At 46.4% G+C, this 19,793-nt stretch overlaps 1 protein-coding gene across 1 annotated transcript in view; it reads left to right on the plus strand.

The window, feature by feature from the left end:
- The window catches only part of CRYL1 (crystallin lambda 1), a 52,940-nt gene that overhangs the window by 4,696 nt on the left and 28,451 nt on the right, over window positions 1-19,793 (plus strand). The window contains exon 3 of the mRNA XM_043478041.1: window positions 11,284-11,410. Within this exon, the coding sequence (XP_043333976.1) occupies window positions 11,284-11,410 (127 nt within the window). The remainder of the gene's footprint in view (window positions 1-11,283; window positions 11,411-19,793) is intronic.

Raw genomic sequence — 19,793 nt, forward strand, 5'->3', positions numbered from 1 at the left:
CATTTCAGGGACCACCTCAGGAAGAAAAAGAATAGCAACGAAAGGAAAAAGGTGGAGACAGGGAGGCCAAAGACAGAAGGACAAATTAATTCACAGGTTGCCCCCCTATGATGCCATCACTGATCACGGCTCTGATCATCTCAGGCTTGTCAGGTAGTTACTCTCCTGGTTGGGGGCATAGCCATGAGCATTAATTTGAATGTGCATTTTGTGTAACAGAAGATGCTTTATCATTGGCTCTTTGAGAAGACAAATATATAGGGCATGATGTCAGGCTCTAGGCCTCAAGAAATTACATACCTTAGGCCAACTTTGTTGTATAGCAGATAAGAACCCAAAACCCAGAGAAGTAAAGTTGCTTCTTACATAGAGTAACAGGTAGCTGGTGACTAGGTGAAACAGCTTTCGAATTGTGATGCTGGAAACTTCTGAAAGTCCCTTGGACGGCAAGGAGATCAAACCTGTCAATCCTAAAGGAAATCAGTCCTGAATATTCATTGGAAGGACTGATTCAGAAGCTAAAGCTCCAATACCTTGGCCATCTGATGTGAAGAGCCAACTCACTGGAAAGACCCTGATGCTGGGAAAGATTTAAGGCAGGAGGAGAAGGGGACAACAGAGGATGGGATGGTTGGATGGCATCACCAATACAATGGACAGGAGTTTGAGCAAACTCTGGGAGATAGTCAAGGGCAGGGGAGCCTGGCGTGCTGCTGTCCATGGGGCTGTGAAGAGGCAGACACAACTGAGCAACTGAACAACAACAGATGAAACATCAATTGAAAGAAACAAAAAGCAAAAAATGAAGCAACCACCATAAAGCTAAACACTCCCCAATGCTTTGTTCTGTGCCATTAGGGAAGGAGGGGTACTTGGCACACAGACCTCTATTTCCAGGCACGTGCCACTCACCAGGGACACGTGGATGAACAAGACGAAGCTAGTCCTTCCCAACAGGACAGGTTCAGCCTGGTGATCCTGCCGTATGAATTCTCATAGTGACCCCCCACAATGCAAGACCTCATGTGGCCACAAAGCCTAAGATACTACAATTGTGGCTCTTTACAAAAGATTCTCAACCCACATGTTTAAAAGTTGGGATTCTGGTCTCCACTCCTGATGTGTGGGCCTTCCCAAACCAAGCTGTTCTCTGACCCCAGTGTGTGTCCTGCAACTCAGTTCAGCCCTGAGACAGCATCATGTCTGGCAGGTGCGGGTCTCTATCCCACAGGGCTGCCCTGCCACTGACACTTCAGACTCCAGCTCAGTCCAGTTGCCTACTGGCTGTGGTTCCTACCATCCCTTCCTGGGTTTGCTTTACTGGCTAGAGTGGCTCCCAGACTCAGGAGACCAGTTACTCAGTGGATTCCTGGTTTATTACAAATGGAATTAGGGTTACTGCAATCAAGCAACTCAAGCTTGGGACTTGAACTCATGGTCTTTTAACTGAGATCACACACCTAGTCTCGAGACTTAAGAAGCTCAGGTTCTTTATGTCTCATTGAGAATTCAGTGAGAGACAAAGTGATAGGGAAGTGGATTTATTTAGAGAGAAACACACTTCACAGATACAGTGGGGACCATCTCAGAAGGCGAGGGCCACCCCAGGGTAGAGGGTTTTTAGCTTTCATGTGCTCAGTCGTGTCCGACTCTTTGCAACCCCACAGTCTGTAGCCCGCCAGGCTTCCCTGTCTGTGGAATTCTCCAGGCAAGAATACTGGAGCCAGTTGCCATTTCCTTCTCCAGGGGATCTTCCCGACCCAAGGATGGAGCTCTGGTCTCCTGCATTGCAGGCAGATTCTTTACTACTGCAACACCTTACTTCTTTTATAGGGGTGGGTAATTTCCTAGGCTGATGAGTGGGAGGAGTATTCCAGCTCTTTTGGGGGCGGGATGGGGACTGTCATGGCACCTGGGAGTGTGTCACTTAGTATGCTGTGTAAGAGTGATCGCCTGCAATGTGGGAGACCTGGGTTTGAACCCTGGGTTGGGAAGATCCCCTGGAGAAGGGAAAGGCTACCCACTCCAGTATTCTGGCCAGGAGAATTCCATGGACTGTATAGTTCATGGGGTTGCAAAGAGGCGGACACAACTGAGTGACTCACTTTCACACACTGAGGCTCAGGATCTAGTGGAAGTCAACTTGCCTGCCATCTTGGTCCTGTTTGGTTTGGTTCTTATCTGTTTATGTCCTCAGGCTGTGTCATTGTTTTAAAGGTTGTGTACTTCCCTCCTGTTTCACTTCCAGTCAACAGCATGATGAAGAAATACACAGAAGACATGTGGTGGGCAGGGAGCTTTCCTGCCCTCTGGTGTCCCCTCTCCCTGAATATCCTGTTCAATCCTGTTCAACCTGGAGGCTCTCTGAACTCTCTCTTTGGGTTTTTCGGTGGCTCTGACACTTAGACCCTATTGATTAAGTCACTGGTGATTGTACTTAGCCTCCAACTCCTCTCCCTCTTCTGAGGTCAGGGGCAGGACTTCAAGTGCTGGCCCTGAAATTACTGGATTGGTGACATAAGCAACCAGCCCTGTTCTGAGGTGCTTTCAAAAGTCACCTCATTAACATAACAAAAGACACATTATTGCTCCTAGAACAGGATATTCCAAGGAGTTTTAGTAGCTCTGTGTCAGCTCTGTGAACGCCAACTACATCTTTCTTATTATATGTCACAACATCACAATAGTAATAGATGCTAAGATGAAAATATTAATATTAACACATTTTGTGGTGGTTTATCCCTATTGCTGTTTAGTCACTAAGTTGTGTCCAACTCTGCAACCCCATGGACTGTAGCCCACCAGGCTCCTCTGTCCATGGGATTCTCCAGGCAAGAGCACTAGAGTGGGTTGCCACTTCCTCCTCTAGGGGATCTTCCCGAGCCAGGTATCAAACCCACATCTCCTGCTTACTGCTGAGCCATGAGGTTTATCACTGTAGGGGTGGAGAAATGGTCCTTTGCTTTTAGGTTCTTTGGGTGATCTGAGAATTAAACTGATGTAAGGCAGATTAATAGGAGAAAAACAAATGTTATTCTGTGTGATGGGAGTCCTGTGAAGCAGTGGGGGCCCACAAGGGATCAAGGGGCTGAGGCTTCTGTAAGGCCTGATGGGTGGAGGGGGGGTCAGGATGTGGGGAGGCGGAGGAGGCCTTTGCTGGGAGAGGAGACCTGCCCTGCTGTGTGGGTGTTTCTTGGGTGAAACACTCTTTTGACCCAGGCCCCCCCACCAACCGAAGTATAAACATAAGCAGTTGAAGGGAAGTTCAGGAGAAGCTCCAGAACCTGCTGGGTTTTGATTGCCTTTAGGTCAGAATAGTCCTTGTGCCAAAGTGGCATCTTTTGGGGTGAAAAAACCCACTGCCTTTCGTTGCCTTGTGTATTTGGTGATCTCTGAGTTTGTGTGCATTGGCTCTAATCTGTGGAAACCCAGGGCCTGCACTGGGTCCTGGTGAGGTGCAGTGTGAATGCCCCGTGGAGGGGTTTCTCGGCCACCCACCTGTCTGGGGACAGACTAGGGTCTGACATTGTCTCCTTCACACCTGACCTGGGGTCTCAGGCCCAGGTCCCCCCTGCATGTACCCTCATGGCAACCCTGCCTTTTGCTGGTTTCAGTTCTTTCATTTTTTTAGTTGATAAATATTATCTAATGAAACATCTCCTTTTTAATTTCTAGGTTTTCTCTTTTTAAAATTGTTATTCAGTTGCTTAGTAATGTCTGACTCTTCACGACCCAATGGGCTGCAGCATGCCAGGCTTCCCTGTCCTTCACGGTCTCCCGGAATTTGCTCAGACTCATGTCCATTGAGTCAGTGGTGCCATCCAACCATCTTGTCCTCTATTGCCCCCTTCTCCTCCTGCCTTCAATCTTTCCCAGCATCAGGGTCTTTTCCAGTGAGTCAGTTCTTCGCAAAGTTTTGGAGCTTCAGTTTCAGGTAGCCAAAGTATTGGAGCTTCAGCATCAGTCCTTCCAGTGAATATTCAAGACTGATTTCCTTTAGGATTGACTGGTTTGATCTCCTTGCTGTACAAGGGACTCTCAAGAGTCTTCTTGAATACCACAGTCCAAAAGCATCAATTCTTTGGTGCTTAGCCTTCTTTGTGGTCCAACTCTCACATCTGAACTTGACTACCTGAGAAACCATAGCTTTGATATATGGACATTTGTCGGTAAACTAACATCTCTGCTTTTTAATACACTGTCTAGGTTTGTCGTGGCTTTTCTCCCTAGCTCTGGAGTTCATATAATTTTCACATGTCACAAAGTACTCCCAAGCATTTAAAAATGTAAAAATCACCCTTATCTCTCAGCCACAGGGCAATAGTGGACTCTGGTTTGCTGACTGATGTACTTTTCAGTTCCGTTATAGTTTCATCTCTTATGTTGTAGATCTTATGTTGCACCTGTAACCAAGAGAAAACTAAGATCCCTAATTGCAAAGTTCTTTGTCCTATCTCTTGGGGTATTTATATTGATTGACTTTATTGTTTAAGTGTATCATGAAAGAGTTTGGCTGCTTTTTAAAGTCCTTTCAGGCATCAAGGAGAACATTGGGAAATTGTAAATAAGGTTTTCTTTTTCTTAGGCTAGATTAAAGGCTTTCCTATAACATTTTAATACTACTATGCTTAATTAAGAGCTAACATTTTAAGTATTATTGGTGGCCAGTTAGATTGAGCTTTTAGATATCAGCCTAAGATTTTTGAACCAAGGAACAAATACCCCCTCCAAAAATTAGTTAGCAGCCTTACTGTAGGAAAAGCAAATGTCCTGAATTATGTGTCTTTCCTCATGTGTGGCTTTCTTTCTAGACCCACCCCTTCCCCCCACCACGTGTAAGCTGACTGCACTTTAATGTTCAGAACTGGTTGTGCTTCTCTGGCAGGAAGCAGGATTTCAGGGTATCTCGTGACACCTCTGCTCAAGTTTTTGCTGGCAAAGCTGCCAGGAGGATCGATTGTGAATCGTGTCTCCTCGCCTTCCTAATGGAGGGAAGGTACACTCAGTTTTAGGTCTTATGACTTGTGTAAGGCCACCTACATCCCTTTTTTTTTTTTTTAATTAGGGAACTAAAAGATCTCGCATGCCACAACTAAGACCCAGCACAGCCAAATAAATAAATATTTTAAAAAAGAAGAAGTGGCAGCATAAACAGTGTATCTTCTTGACTGGATTGAATTGACTGGTGTTTGGGGAGAATGGATACATGTATATGTGTGGCTGAGTCCCTTTGCTGGTGTCCACCTAGTCTTTTTCTAACAGAGTGGGAAAACGAGTCTCTTAAAACCTCATGTATTGAAACTCGTAACAGAAAGGGAACTTGACCTTGGAAAAGCCTATTAGATGCTTCGCTGCTTGGCTTTTGTTCTCCAGCGAATGCTCAATGCTTGGCCTGTGTTAGGGCTCAAGAATTTGAGAGGGTGGTTGTATTTCAAGAAGAAAAACCCAGGTCGAGTAAACAAAGTTGAAATGTGGACTCAGAGATTGGGAGTGTTTTGTTTCTCATGACTTGGGTTCAGTTTCATTTCCATGTCGTGATGCGCTGGGCTCGCCTCTCGGGACCAGGACCCCAGCCTGGGCCGTGGTGACATCTGAGTGACAGCCCCACGTGTGGGCGGGGGGCCAGCTGCCCATCTGCCTGGAGCCCTGGCTGAAATCGCCATCTTTGGGTAAACTCTGCTCTTATCTCAACTGCCATCTCCGTCATGTGGAGATGGTCATTCCGAACTTGAGTCACTGAAAATGGATCTGCTTTTCCACGTGGACATGGATTTAGTAGACCAGCAGAAGTGGTCTCTGAAAACTGGGTGGCTGCCCTGGGCTCTGTCGCCTCAGTAGCTGAACTTCCTATCCTGACAGCTGAGTCTCTGACTCGGTTAACTCGCCACCCAGATCTGTGCATTTGCTTCAACATCTTGAACCTGGATTTGATCTGGATTCCTCTGGACCGGTCTGGTTTGAAGCTGCCTTTTAGTTGTCCATGTAGCTTTGGTTGGAATAATTGAGGTTAATAGATCACAGAATGGCCTCCCCTGGCTCCCATCCAAGTCTGCTACAGTCATTGAAAAATGTATGCAATCTGGGTGTAACTATAAGAAACATGCACAAGACATTCATGGAGAAATTTTTTTAATTTAGTTAATTGTATTTCTGGCTGTGCTGGGTCTTCGTTGTAGCACAGGCTTTTCCCTAGTTGTGGTGAGTGGGGGCTGCTCTCTAGTTGCGGTGTGCGGGCTTCTCATCATGGTGGTTTCTCTTGTTTTGGGCACTCTAGGTGCATGGGCTCAGTAGTGGTGGTTCCCGGGCTCAAGAGCACAGGCTCAGTAGTTGTGGCGCATGGGCTTAGTTGTCCATAGCATGTGTGAGATCTTCCTGGACCAGGGATCCAACCCAAGTCTCCTTCATTGGCAGGCAGATTCTTTATCACTGAGCCACCAGGGAAGCCATCGCCAAGAGATTTTTTTTCAGCTGTATGAAGGCCAGTAAAGAAGAAATAAGTTAGCGGGCAGGAGCCTGTCTGCATGGATATAACCAGGAGGGTGCAGGACAGCGGGTGACCGAACCTCCCTGGGCTGAGAAGTTCCCAAGTGACCTGAGTGCTGTCGCCAGAAGCTGACTCCAAGGGGGCCATGGGTTCCATGGGTCGTTGAACCTGACATATCTGTGTGTTCACGGGTCATGCTGTCCCTTGGCTGTCACTAGGACAGTCCAAATGATTGCTTCATGTCACTTATTGACTCTTCTTCCCGAACAGGAATGGTTCCCCCTTCTCTGATTTGTGAAAGCTGTTATCATTGTTCAGTCGCTAAGTCAGGTCCGGCTCTTTTCGATCCCATGGACTGCAGCATGCCAGGCTTCCCTGTCCTTCACCATCTTCTAGAATTTGCTCAAATTCATGCCCATTGAGTAGGTGATGCCATCCAACCATCTCATCCTCTGTTGCCCCCTTCTCCTCCTGCCTTCAGTCTTTCCCAGCATCAGGGTCTTTTCCAATGAATCGGTTCTTCGTATCAGGTGGCCAAAGTATTGGAGCTTCAGCTTCAGCATCAGTCTTTCCAGTGAATATTCAGGGTTGATTTCCTTTAGGGTTGACTGGTTGGGTCTTGCTGCATCAGTTCTTCAGTGCTCAGCCTTCTTTGTGGCCCAACTCTCACATATGCTAATTGTACACTTAACACTGGGGAGAAGCCAGAGTACTTTGACTGTCTCTGGCTGGTAGGGTGAGGCGTGACTGCTCTTGGGTTCAGGGAATCATGCCGACGTCCTTGTCCTGTGGGCTCCAGGCATGTGGACACATGTGTTCCCTGGGCGGGAGGGCTGTGAAGGCTCACACAGGATTAAGTAGGGTGTGGACACAGGAATGTGAGTTCTGGTTGCTTCTCCCTATGAGGTTTGCCTCGAGCAGTGGGTCAGGGCATGCAGCTCCCCAGGTCTCCTGTGGCACAGACGGAGGGACGGTCTGCCTGCAGCGCACTGGCCTTTATCTGCCTCTGGGGAGGTTTTCAGGTTAAGGTGTCCGAGGCACAGGGCTAGTCACCCGCGTGAGTAAGTGGTGTGTTGGGGGGTGCAGCCATCGGCAGACTGGGGACTGGGCCCTGTGCTGTCAAGCAGAAGTCTCAGTTCAGTTCACTCAGTTGTGTCCAACTCTGCAACCCCATGGACTGCAGCACACCAGGCCTCCCTGTCCATCACCATCTCCTGGAGCTTGCTCAAACTCATGTCCATCGAATTGGCAATGCCATCCAATCATCTCATCCTCTGTCGTCCCCTTCTCCTGCCTTCAATCTTTCCCAGCATCAGGGTCTTTTCCAATGAGTCAGTTCTTCTCATCAGGTGACTGAAGTGTTGGAGCTTCAGCTTACTGACCAAACTGATCACATGGACCACAACTTTGTCTAACTGGATGAAAGTATGAGCCATGCTGTGTAGGGCCACCCAAGATAGATGGGTCATAATGGAGAGTTCTGACAAAATGTGGTCCTCTGGAGAAGGGAATGGCAAACCACTTCATTATTCTTGCCTTGAGAACCCTATGAACAGTATGAAAAAGCAGGTCTGGAGCTCATGTTTTAAATAAAAAACTTGGTATTCTGCCTCTCCCCCCCCCCCCACTTCAAAGACATTAAAAATGACAAAAATGAGATGAATGAATGAAAAAAGAGTGTCCACACAGTGTTCCACTGTGGGAGCCAACAGGGCCCCTCAACAGGGTCCGGGGCTGGGACGTCCCCCGCAACCCCCGGCTGGCCTCTTGTCTCCTGGCTGGCCTCTGCGGGTTAGGATTTTCAGTGGCAGAGGCCAAGTCACCTCACATTCGTGAGCTTGGTACCCCTGCTTCTGACTTCCCGACTCTTTCTTGTCAGCAGCAGCTGTCTCGGCACCTCAGACCTCAGGGAAGAGGTGGGGAGCGGAGAACCCTGCCAGAAACCCTCCTGGGGACTCCATGACAGGCTGACGGTGAGGTTCCAGGAATACCCTGAAACAGCTAAAAGTCTATGTTGTTGTAGTTTAAAATTTTTTAATAGGGAAATACATGCATAAAGACAACTATCACTACAGAGTGTATAACCCAATCCCTCAGTCTCCAGTCCGATGTCCCTATCTGACCTGGGAACACAGTCTTCTGTTCGGGAAATATTTGTTTTATTTTTTTGAGAAGTTCTTATCTTCTTAAATGAGTAAATGCTGCTTTTGAATAAAATCTCATAAACAGAAATATATTAAAAAAGATCACCATGTGTACCCTATACTGTTTTGCTCATAACATTTCTTTTTCTCCTAATTCAAAACGTAATTTTGCTCGTTAGGAGGCAAGTATCTATTGAGTCCTGGGCGGTGCTCCACTGCCCTCTAGAGGTGAAACTGGTGCACTGCAGTCACCTGACCAGGTAGGTAGCGTATGAGGCGGACAAGCTGGCTGAGCATCTCACCAAATAGTTCGTTCCCTGCAAAGCTTGAGGCAAAAGTTCTAGAATACTCAGTGTAAAATATTGGAACTAGTAGAACTAGTGTTTTGTGGGTTTTTTTTGGCTAATATACTATAACTCTTCCAAATCATTTATATGACAAAAACCTCAGAGATTGTCTCTCCTTAAAAAAAAAAAAACCCAAGTCCTCCTTGGTGTGATGGCTTGTGATGGCTTCTTCACCCAGCTCTCTGGTATCAGGAGAGGCCACACCCGCCTAAGGGGTCTTGGACTCCTTCTCTTTGCCATGAAGCTGCTTTCGGTTGAAGATAATAAGAAATCTGTATTTCAATGCGTCTTTCTGGTGTTTTTTTTTTTTTCCACAGTAACAGTAGCAAAAGAGTTTCCCTTCCTCTATTTGTAGCTAAAACAAAAAATTTGAAATGCACACCTTTAAGAAAGAAACAGGACAAGGGAGCTGGCTGACCCAAGTGGCCCTGGCATCCCAGGAGCGCCACTTCCCAGGGAAGGACAGGACGAGCAGGGCCCCCACAGGTGCCTGGGCTCAGGGGTGACCTGCAGACCCTTGACCCAGGCCTGCCCCTCCCATTCAGTGTTCCCACACTCAGCTGTGCCACTGCCCAGCCTGTCCCCAGCCTGAGACCTGAGACCCAGACCCTTCAGGTCACCAGCTGTGCTTGAGCCATCGCCCCATCCCAGGGCCTCCCCGACCTTGGCTGACACTCTGCACCCCTGAGTGCAAACCCAGCTTGCTGCCAAGAACTCCGACAGCTTAATGATAAACTGCAGCCTAAAACTATGTGAGAGTGACTGAGTCACTGGCATGGGAATCCAGAGAATGTTCTGGAGCCTGTGCGTGTTTGCTCATCTGTGTATTTAACGTGTCCTGAGTTACAGGCAGGACACACTGCGCCATCTGCTAGGCCGAGACGGGAATGTGGGTCCAGCTCAGGAGTCTTCACCCTGCCTGGTCCATATCTCCAGGCACCTACTCTCAGCCCTCTCCCCAGGGGCACTGAACTGAGGCCCAAGAAGCCCTGCTTTCTGCTTCTATGTCCCACGGGCATTGTTGGGGGGGGCAGGGAAGCTGTGCCTCAAGGTATTTGGATCTTAATTCCCTGACTAGGGACCAAACCTGTGCCCCTGGCAGTGGTTAAGTTCAGTCTTAAGCACTGAGAAGTCCCCTATCTTAGTAACTGTTGTGTCCATTTTGGCAGTGTTAAGTACATTCACAGTGTTGTACAACCATCCATCCCCACAACTCTTGTCCTCTTGAAAAACTGAAACACTGTCCCCATTGAAGAATGACTCCCCTCCCACAACCCCCATTCTCTCTGTCTCTGTGGATTCTGTCACTGCATGTCCCTCATATAAGTGGAATCACATGGAACCTGTCCCTTTGTGATGGGTTATTTCACTCAGCATCATGTCCTCAAGGTTCATCTGTGGAGTAGCAGGTGTCAGGATTCCCTTTTAAGGCTGAGTAACATTACATTGTCACTGCGACAGAAGTCTGTGGTTTTTCAGTAGTCACATATAGATGTGGGAGTTGGACCATAAAGAAAGCTGAGCACCAAAGAATTGATGCTTTTGAACAGTTGTGTTGGAGAAGACTCTTGAGAGTCCCTTGGACTGCAAGGAGATCAAACCAGTCAATCCTAAAGAAAATCAACCCTGAATATTCACTGGGAGGACTGATGCTGAAGCTGAAGCTCCAATACTCTGGCCACCTGATGCAAAGAAGTGACTCATTGGAAAAGACTCTGATGCTGGGAAAGATTGAAGGCAGGAGGAGAAGGGGGCAACAGAGGATGAGCTGGATGAATGGCATCACCTACTCAATGGGCATAAGTTTGAGCAAATTCCAGGAGATGGTGAAGGACAGGGAAGCCTGGCATGCTGATGTCCATGGGGTCACAAAGAGTCAGACACGACTGAGTGACTGAACCACAGCATTCCATTGTGTATCCATTCATCTGTCTGTGGACATGGAGTTGTCCCCATCTTTTGACCACTGTGAACGATGCTGCTGTGGATATGGAGGTACAAATATCTGAGTCTCCACTTTTACATTTGGGATGTAGGCCCAGAAGTGGGATCGCTGGCTCACAATAGTCTTGTTTTTAATCTTCTGAGAAAGCACCTGCTGTTGGCCACACTGGCTGCAGCTGTTAAGGCCAGGCCAGTGGTGCTGGGGTTCCTTGTTCCAGGTCTCACTGCACTTGGTTTCTCGTCTGTTCTTTCGCTGCTAAGGGCCGCACCGTGCCCTGCTTTGCATTTCCTGCTGATAGGTGAAGCAGACTTCTGACTTTGAGTTGTTTTGAATGCTCATGGCTCACTCTCCACTGCTTTCCAGGAAGGAGATGAAGATGCTGGAGCTGTCGGGGTACCTGAAAGGCGAGCTGGGCGCCGAGGAGCAGCTGTCACTCATCAGCGGCTGCTCTGACCTGCGGGAGGCAGTAGAGGGCGCCCTGCACGTGCAGGTGAGTGGGGACACCTGCCCACCCGGCTGGCAGGGCCTGTCCCCTGGGTCCTTGGGTCAAAGGCAGGGGGAGCCGTGGGGATCGTGAGCCCACAGGTGCGGATGGCGTTCACGTGACCGGAAACACTGTCTCCCTAACCCCCCCCCACACCCTCCCCAAGATGGAGTTCGCTCTTGGGTTGTTAGAATGTTGAGCAAAAAGAACATCTTCTGGACAGCTAATACTTTCCTATTTTCATCTAACTGGATGAGAGACTGTTGTTGTTCTGAGATATAAGAGATCGCCTAAGAGAAACCCTTTTGTGTCTTGTAACGTTTACATTTACTTTTTCCAACAACTTCACTCAGAGAATCAGGCTGTCCCCACTGCCAAGGACACTCCAGGCCCAGCGGACTGGGGGCAGCTCAGTGCCCATGCAGGCTCCAGCCCACCAGGGCCTGAACGCAGCTCCCGCCCCATGAAGACCTGGTGTCTCCTGGCTTCCAAAATGTGACGCTTAAGCTGCCTGGGGTTGACGGGGCCTTGCTCCTGAGCCCCTCCTCGCCCCATGTCCAGCCAGTGCTGGTGTCTCGTCTGGTCTGTGATACTGGTTGAACTGAGAACTGGGAGCAAAGCCGGGCCTGAGCGGGGCTCCTGGTGCAGAGGCCTCAGGCCTGATGTTCCTCCAGTCCACACTGTAGACTTCCTCGTCTCCTCCCGCTCTTTCTACTGCACCTTGTGTCCCGCTCAGTGAAGGGTCCAGGACACCAACCCGGCCCTGAGCTCTGAGCCCCTCGTCTTGGCCCGCTGAGGCCTCGATTCCCATCCTCAGAGGTTGTGGTCACCTCAAGAGGCCCTTATTCCAGGCCAGGCTCCATTGATTCCAATGAGAACAGTAGGAAACCCCTTTTGGGGTCAATTTGATACATGATATTTACATGATGGAAGTGAATGCTTACAATGACGTGTATGATGTGACCTGACAGATGAGCATGTGACGTGTCACCACACTTTTCCCAGAACAGTGGTGTCCACTTGGGTCTGTCTCCACTAGAGTGACTTGGCTTCTTTTCTGAACAGTTTCCAGCGCCCTTTGCTTTTACCTCTGAGATGTTTGCTGTGCTTTGTAATCCGTGTGTGATGATGGCTGCAAAGTTTCATCTCCAGCCTCAAGTACTAATTGTCAAGCCTTCCGTTGTTTCTTTTTTTCCCTACAGTGGTATGGTATGATCCACGTGATAACTGGCAGTGTTATTTTTCTAAAGCAATCTTTGTGTGTGTTTGTGTTAGTTTCTCAGTCGTGTCCGACTCTCGTTGACTCCATGGACTGCAGCCCACCAGGCTGTTCCATCTATGGAATTCTCCGGGTGAGAACACCCGAGTGGGTTGCCATTTCCTTCTCCAAAAGGAGAGGCTTTTGGAGAGCCTTTATGAGGCTCATTATAAATTTTCCAGCACTAGCCATTGTAAGGGAAGCCCTGTGGCTTAGTGGTAAAGAATCCACCTGCCAATGCAGCAGACGTGGGTTTGAATCCCTGGGTCAGGATGATCCTCTGGAGGAGGAAATGGCAATCCACTCCAGTATTCTTGCCTGGAGAATTCCATGGACAGAGGAGCTTGGATGGAATCGAAAAGAGTGGGACATGACTAAGCAACTGGGCATGCACACATGCAGCTATTGCAAAGTCATGCCCCAGGAATAATTAACATGTCTGTGTTAAATTTCTTCCTCTCCTGATCCCATTAAAAAAAAAAAAAATGGATTCTGGGACTTCCCTGGTGGTCCAGTGGTTGGGACTCAGTGCTTCCATGGCCTGGGGCCCAGGTTTGATCCCTGGTCTGGGAACTACGATCACAAACGCCACATGGAAAAAAAAGAGAAAAAAGACCTTGAACCTAAAGAGTCAAGGCTCAGGGCTGCACTTTCTCTCCAGGGGCCTCACAGCACCTCCAGTGTTAGTGCTCAGAGACCTCCTGCTAGCCGCCTCCTCTCAGCAACTCTGTATGGCTCCCTCTTTCCCGTTTAAGGAAAATTTTCTCATCGTAGAAAAATTCACCTAGGCTTTTTGGAGACTTCTTTGTTTATAAAAAGAAAACGATCGTTACTTTAGGGAATTGCCCAAAGGCAGGAGGAAAGCATGTGAATTAACACAAACACTTCTTTAATCACAAACCTTCCAGTTGTGCGAGTTACTGAGCCCTGGGAATCACCGCCCTAGAAATGCGAGTGGTCAATTTGTCTTCCACCCAAGTCCCAGTGGGCGGGTGCCTGGCTCAGAAGGTTTCCTCTGCTAAAATGTGGGAAGGAGTGAGAATGGAACCTGAATTTCTAGCACTTAGTGCAATTTTGAAATCAAATCTGGCCTGGCAAGAAAATCTAGTGTGCTGGAGAAATAAGTGTATTCTGAAAAGCTTCTAAAGTATTGATTGTTGCATAGCGTTAAGGGTCATTAGCTATGACACAGAGGCTTTATCTCATCTCTGCAACTTCTTACCTAAGATCCAGGTAGCTAGCTGGTAGGAGCCATGGGAATTTTGGTCATGGAATTGTGAGCTCTAAATGGACTTTCCTTATAGTCAGCACAGACAACTCAGATGTGTTTTTCCATGTCAGTCTGAACCTTTACCTCTAAAACTGGGCAAATGCTTAGTCATTTTGGTAAGGACTTTGAGATTGTTAGTAATTACAGGAAGCAGTATTCGTAGTAAATACTAAGGTTTAAAATTTATACATTTGCAAGGTCGGCCATTTTTTGGTTTTGTTCTACTGAGACTCAGAGTGATCCTCCTTTTGGTGGGAGTCGAGGGGAGAGGGGGGTGGTAGCACTGAGTGTGCACAGGAGTGCACGTTGAAACCTGAATTTCATTTTTCCTGTTCCATGTGTGTTTTAATTTGTAAAATTGGATTATTATTCACATATAATAAAAGCCGGCAGTTTTAGTGTTCAGGTCTGTGTGTTCTGACAAATGCATGTGGTCATGTCACCACCCTCCCCCGTCTCCCCCCGCCCTCCCCAGCTTCAGAGCATTTCGGCCACCCCACAAAGTCCCCTCCTCCCACTTTGTGGTCTGGCCCGGGCCCCAAAGCCGCTGGTCTGGTTTTGTCCCTGCAGCTTTGCCTTTTCTGTAATGTGGTACAATGTGGACTCACCAGGGCTGCACGTGCTTTGTTAGATTTACACATAAATGTGTCCTGATTTAGATGCTACCGTAAATAGTACCTTCACAAAATTTCAGCTTCTGCTTGTTCATTGCTAGCACGTAGTAATATAGTTAAAAGTGGGTTGTTTAATTTATTTAAATTTGGAGGGTTTTCCATATATCTTTGTTATTGATTTTTAGTTTAAATCTGTTTTAGTCTCATAACATACTTGACGTTATTTCAATTCTTTTATTTTGTTGAGGCATGTTTTATAACTCAGAATATAGTCTATTTTGGTGAATATTCCATATGCAGTTGAGAGAAATGTATTTAGGAGTGAACTGTAATATGTAAATATGGGTAAAGTTGCTGGATAGTGTTATCCAGGTCTTTTCCATCCTAATGGATTTTCTGTTACTTCTATCTATCAATGAGAGAAAAGTATTGACATCTATAATTGTAGATTGATTTCTCAGTTCAAACCAGGCATATAGTTGGGTATTGAGCTTCTGCCCCCTCTGACAGACCCTTTTAATTAGCATGTTTTGGTCCATTGCATTTAGTGTAATTATTGATAGAGTTGGATTAAGTGACTGTCTTGCTTGTTCTTTTCCATTTGTTCCGTTTGTTTTGTGTTCTTCTTCCCCACCCTACTTTTCGGCTGGCTTGTAGATGGAGCATTTCTTATCATTTCATTTATCTCCATGACTGTTCATTTATACCTCTTAGAAATATTTTTTTGGCGATTACCATAGGGTTTATGAAGTTTTTTTCTAACTAGTCATGGTATATCTTCATGTGTTGGGTAAGAACCTTATAGCAGCACATTCCCAGCACCTTTCCACTTTTCTGCTGTTGTCACAGGTTTTCCTTTTACACATCCTGTCACAGCACGTACAGCTGCTGCCTTTTCCGTGTATAGTCAACTAACATTTAGGGCAATTAAAATTAAACTTTATATTTATCTGTATTTTCACCATTCCAGTGTTCTTCATTTCTTTGTGTAAATTCAATTTCTCCTGAAATTTTTTCAATTTTATTTATATTTATTATTAAATAGTACTTATTTATTTATTTATTGTTTGGCACAGCAAGCAGCATTCCAGGATCTTAGTTCCTGACCAGGGATGAAAGAAGTGCCCTCTGAAAATTTCAAAAGTGGTGTACACACACACACACACACACTCACACAGCTTACACTTGTAGGGGAAAGAAAAGAGGCATAAAGACATTATGAAGTAAAAAGTGAAATCCCTCTTCCTTCATCTTCCAGCCTCTGGGGGTGAATATTGTGTAGACAGTCTGAAGTTTATTTATCCAGAGTTCTACAACTCTTGTTATCATATATTACAGACTTAACATTTTAATAACATGAATCCTATAATGGTGTAATGTTTTTGACTTGATTTTTGTAGTTAGTAATATATTGACTTTTCCCCCCATGTCCTTACATACTGATCTACCTATTAGCGTGTTTTTATAGGTTGGGAAATCATGTACTTGTACACTATCCAATTATTAACTAAATAATGTGTTTTTAACCATTGACCATTAATGTTTAGAAATACAACAGTTTAACACATTGAAATAATCTTTATGGTTTGAAGACTACCTTACCATATGACCCAGCAATCCCACTACTGGGCATATACCGTGAGGAAACCATAATTGAAAAAGACACATGTACCACAATGTTCATTGCAGCACTATTTACTATAGCCAGGACATGGAAGCAACCAAGATGTCCATCAACAGATGAACAGATAAAGAAGTTGTGGTACATACATAAAATGAAATATTTCTCAGCCATAAAAAGAAACACACTTGAGTCAATTCTAGTGAGATGGATGAACCTGGAGCCTGTTATACAGACTGAAGTCAGTCAGAAAGAGAAGAACAAATCTTATGTATTAGGACATATATCTGGAATTTAGAAAAATGTATGATTTGCAGGGCAGGAATAGAGACATAGACATAGAGAACAGACTTTGGACAGAGCAGAGGAAGGAAAAGGTGGAATGAATTGAGGGAGTAGCTTTGATACATTTACGTTACCATATGTAAAACAGCTAGCTAGTGGGAAGTTGCTATATAACACAGGGAGCTCAACACAGAACTCTGACCATCTAAAGGGGTAGGATGGGGTAGGGGGTAGAGGGGAGGTTCAAGACGGAGGGGACACATCATTCTTACGGCTGATTCACCTTGTTGTATGGCAGAAGCCAATACACTGTTGTAAAACAATTATCCTCCAATTAAAAAATATTATAAATTTTTAAAAAATAAGGCATTATACATAGTATTTCAGCCTCTGAAAGTTTGTGTGCTAATAAAACCTACTCTAAAGTGTGTGTGTGCTCAGTCGTGTCCAACTCTACAACCACATGGACTGTAGCCCACCAGGCTCCTCTGTCCATGGGATTTTCCAGTCAAGAATCCTGGAGTGGGTCGCCATTTCCTTCTCCATTACTCTAATATATGGTCCGCAAATTTAAAAAATAAATAAAAGCCAGATAGTAAATGTTTCAGGCTTTGACAGCTGAGTACAGCCTCTTGCATATTTTACAGCCCTTCAGAAATCTAAAAGCCGTTCTTGGCTGGGGGCCGTAGACTGTTTGGCCTGGATCCCAACCTGCTGGCCCTGCTCCAGTTTGCTGAGGTGCTTTCCTCCCCACGACCTAGGGGAAGGAGTCCGCCATCAGCGCGTCTAGCCTGTGGGCCTTTCCGGCTCTTCCTGGGCGTGTCTCCGGGGCAGTTTCCGGGTCTGCGTTTCCGGCGCGCTCTCTTGCTTCCCCTGGCGTCCGTGTGCTGCACTGCAGGATCTCCGAGCCGGACTGACTCGCATCCGCGTGGGGTCAGGGAGACGGAAACCAGCACCTCGCACCCCCGAGGCAGGCCGGTGGATGTGCAGCTCCTCCCGGGCAGAGGCTGTGGGCTGGGCTTTCCCTCCCGGCCCTGGCGGTGCTGGCTTAGGGGAGGCACTCGTGGATGACACCCACCTTCACGCACTCATTCTTGTCCGTGCGCCCGCCTGGCCCCGCCGCCTCCTGGACTGTGGCCCCAGGTGAGCCCGTCTGTCCACGTCCATCTGCTTTCTCTGCAAGGCCCCTGCGCAGGTGGGATTCGGTCAGTCAAAATCAACGTGATCATCCTCAGTGTTTTTACAAATGAAACCTGGTTGATGATCGCTGTGTATCATTCTTCTGTATTTTGAGTTGTGTTTTTAAGGTCAGGTTCATTGAAAATGGAACCTCGAGGGTTAGACCCCTATCTGGCCCTTGGTGACTTGCTGGTCTTGTGAGTTCCTCTCACCCTTGTAAGTGCGGCCAATTAAGACAGAGGATTTCAGGATCACCAGTGTGGGGTACATTGATCTTTAAGATGCTTATTAAATTGATAAATGAAAACAGGTATTTCATTACCCAAATTTGTAGCAACAAACATGTCCTTGTCCCAACACTGACATTTATAATTTGGTTCCAAAGTTACTGTGAAACTGAATGAGCAACCCTACTTCCCCTAAACTTTACCAAATAGAAGCTCAGATCTGTGTTTTAAAAAGTATGGTACCACTCTTTTGGAAAGAAGTGGTGACATTGTAACAAATCCTGGAATGGTGATGTAACATTGATTGTATATAATATAAATATAGATAGAAATCTAGATATCTCTGTGTATCTAAACCTTTCTTCCTATAGTTAGGAACTTAATTATCCCTTATGCCTTAGGAGTTGTAGGTTGCTAAATTAATGCTCAAAGTCAAAATAATCAAGTGTCTAATATAAACATTTTTATTTTATGAAATCTGTTAAATGGAATGTATAGATACCAACCAAAGAAATTATTTTTATTTATTTTTTTTGGAAATTATTTTTAATCTTATCATTCAGTTTTAAAAGTAACTGTGGCATGCATATTTAGTGCTTGGGATGTGAGAGTTGGACCACAAAGAAGACTTATGGTCCATAAAGAAGACTTATGAACTGTGGTGTTGAAGAAGACTTTTGAGAGTCCCCTGGACTGCAAGGAAATGAAACCCAGTCAATCCTAAAGGAAATTAACCCTGAATATTCATTGAAAGGACTGTTGCAAAAAAAAAAAAAAAGGAAGGACTGTTGCTGAGGCTCCAATACTCTGACCACCTGATGGGAAGAGCCAACTCATTAGAAAAGACCCTGATGCTGGAAAGGATTGAAGGCAAAAGGAGAAGAGGGCAGCAGAGGATGAGATGATTAGATAGTATAACTGACTCAATGGACATAAGTTTGAGCAGACTCCAGGGGATGGTAAAGGACAGGGAAGACTGGCGTGCTCCAGTCCATGGGGTTGCAAAGAATCGGACATGACTTAGCGACTGAACAACAAGAACAAATAGTAAATACTTTTGCAATTATAATATTATTTTCCCTTTTTGCTCTTGGTGGTGGGTGGTCATTGTTTACCAAGAACCTTAGGCATCATACAGCACATCATGAAGTCCTGCCTTTTTGAGAGAGATATTTTAAGGCATATGAGGAATCTGGGAATTTAGTATTAATAAAAACCCAGGAACACCTGGGGCAAAACTCCATGCTAGTGAAAGTTCGAGGGCCCTGTGTCCCACAGCGAGAGCCATGGAGGCCTGGGGTGATGTTTGTTTTCCCGCCAGCTCTCTGGCTCTGGCTGTTCCTGGTGGCACAGGCACCCGGGGTTCAGATCTGCTTACTCTGAGCCACCCTGATGTTTATTTTCATTTGAAAGTCAATATTCCAAGACTTGCTGCCCAGCATATCTGTTTGAACAACTGGGGGAAAACATAAGGAGGTTTCTTTCAAGTTGGTGACTGTCCCCTTTTAGGATTGGGTTCAGACCAGCTGCCCAGGGGAGAGCTGTCTGCCTGACACGCGGAAGCCTGGTCACCAGCACAGCCCTGATGGATGGTGTGTGTTGGGCATGGAGGCCTTCCTGGAGGAGGCGCTTTCACACTAACTTAGAACCCTTTAAGGACCACCTTGTTCCAGGTGGTCCTCTTCTTTCCTGAAGTGACCCTCAGTGACAGTTACTTACGTGAGTGGGGTTCCACACAGTGACCCTGCATAAAGCCAGCTGTTAACAGCTGAAAGTGCCAGAAATATGAAACACATGTTGTCTCTGCCTTAAAACTCCAACTGGTTTCTGTCCTGAAACAGAATGGCTCTCCGAAGCGGTGGTTGAGATCCAGCTGCTGCTCCTTATAGATTCAGGGCCCACACCCACACTTTCCTGGGTGTAAGCTGACATTTT

The sequence above is a fragment of the Cervus canadensis genome, chromosome 9 (genome assembly GCF_019320065.1).
Source record: "Cervus canadensis isolate Bull #8, Minnesota chromosome 9, ASM1932006v1, whole genome shotgun sequence".
Taxonomy (NCBI): Eukaryota; Metazoa; Chordata; class Mammalia; order Artiodactyla; family Cervidae; genus Cervus; species Cervus canadensis.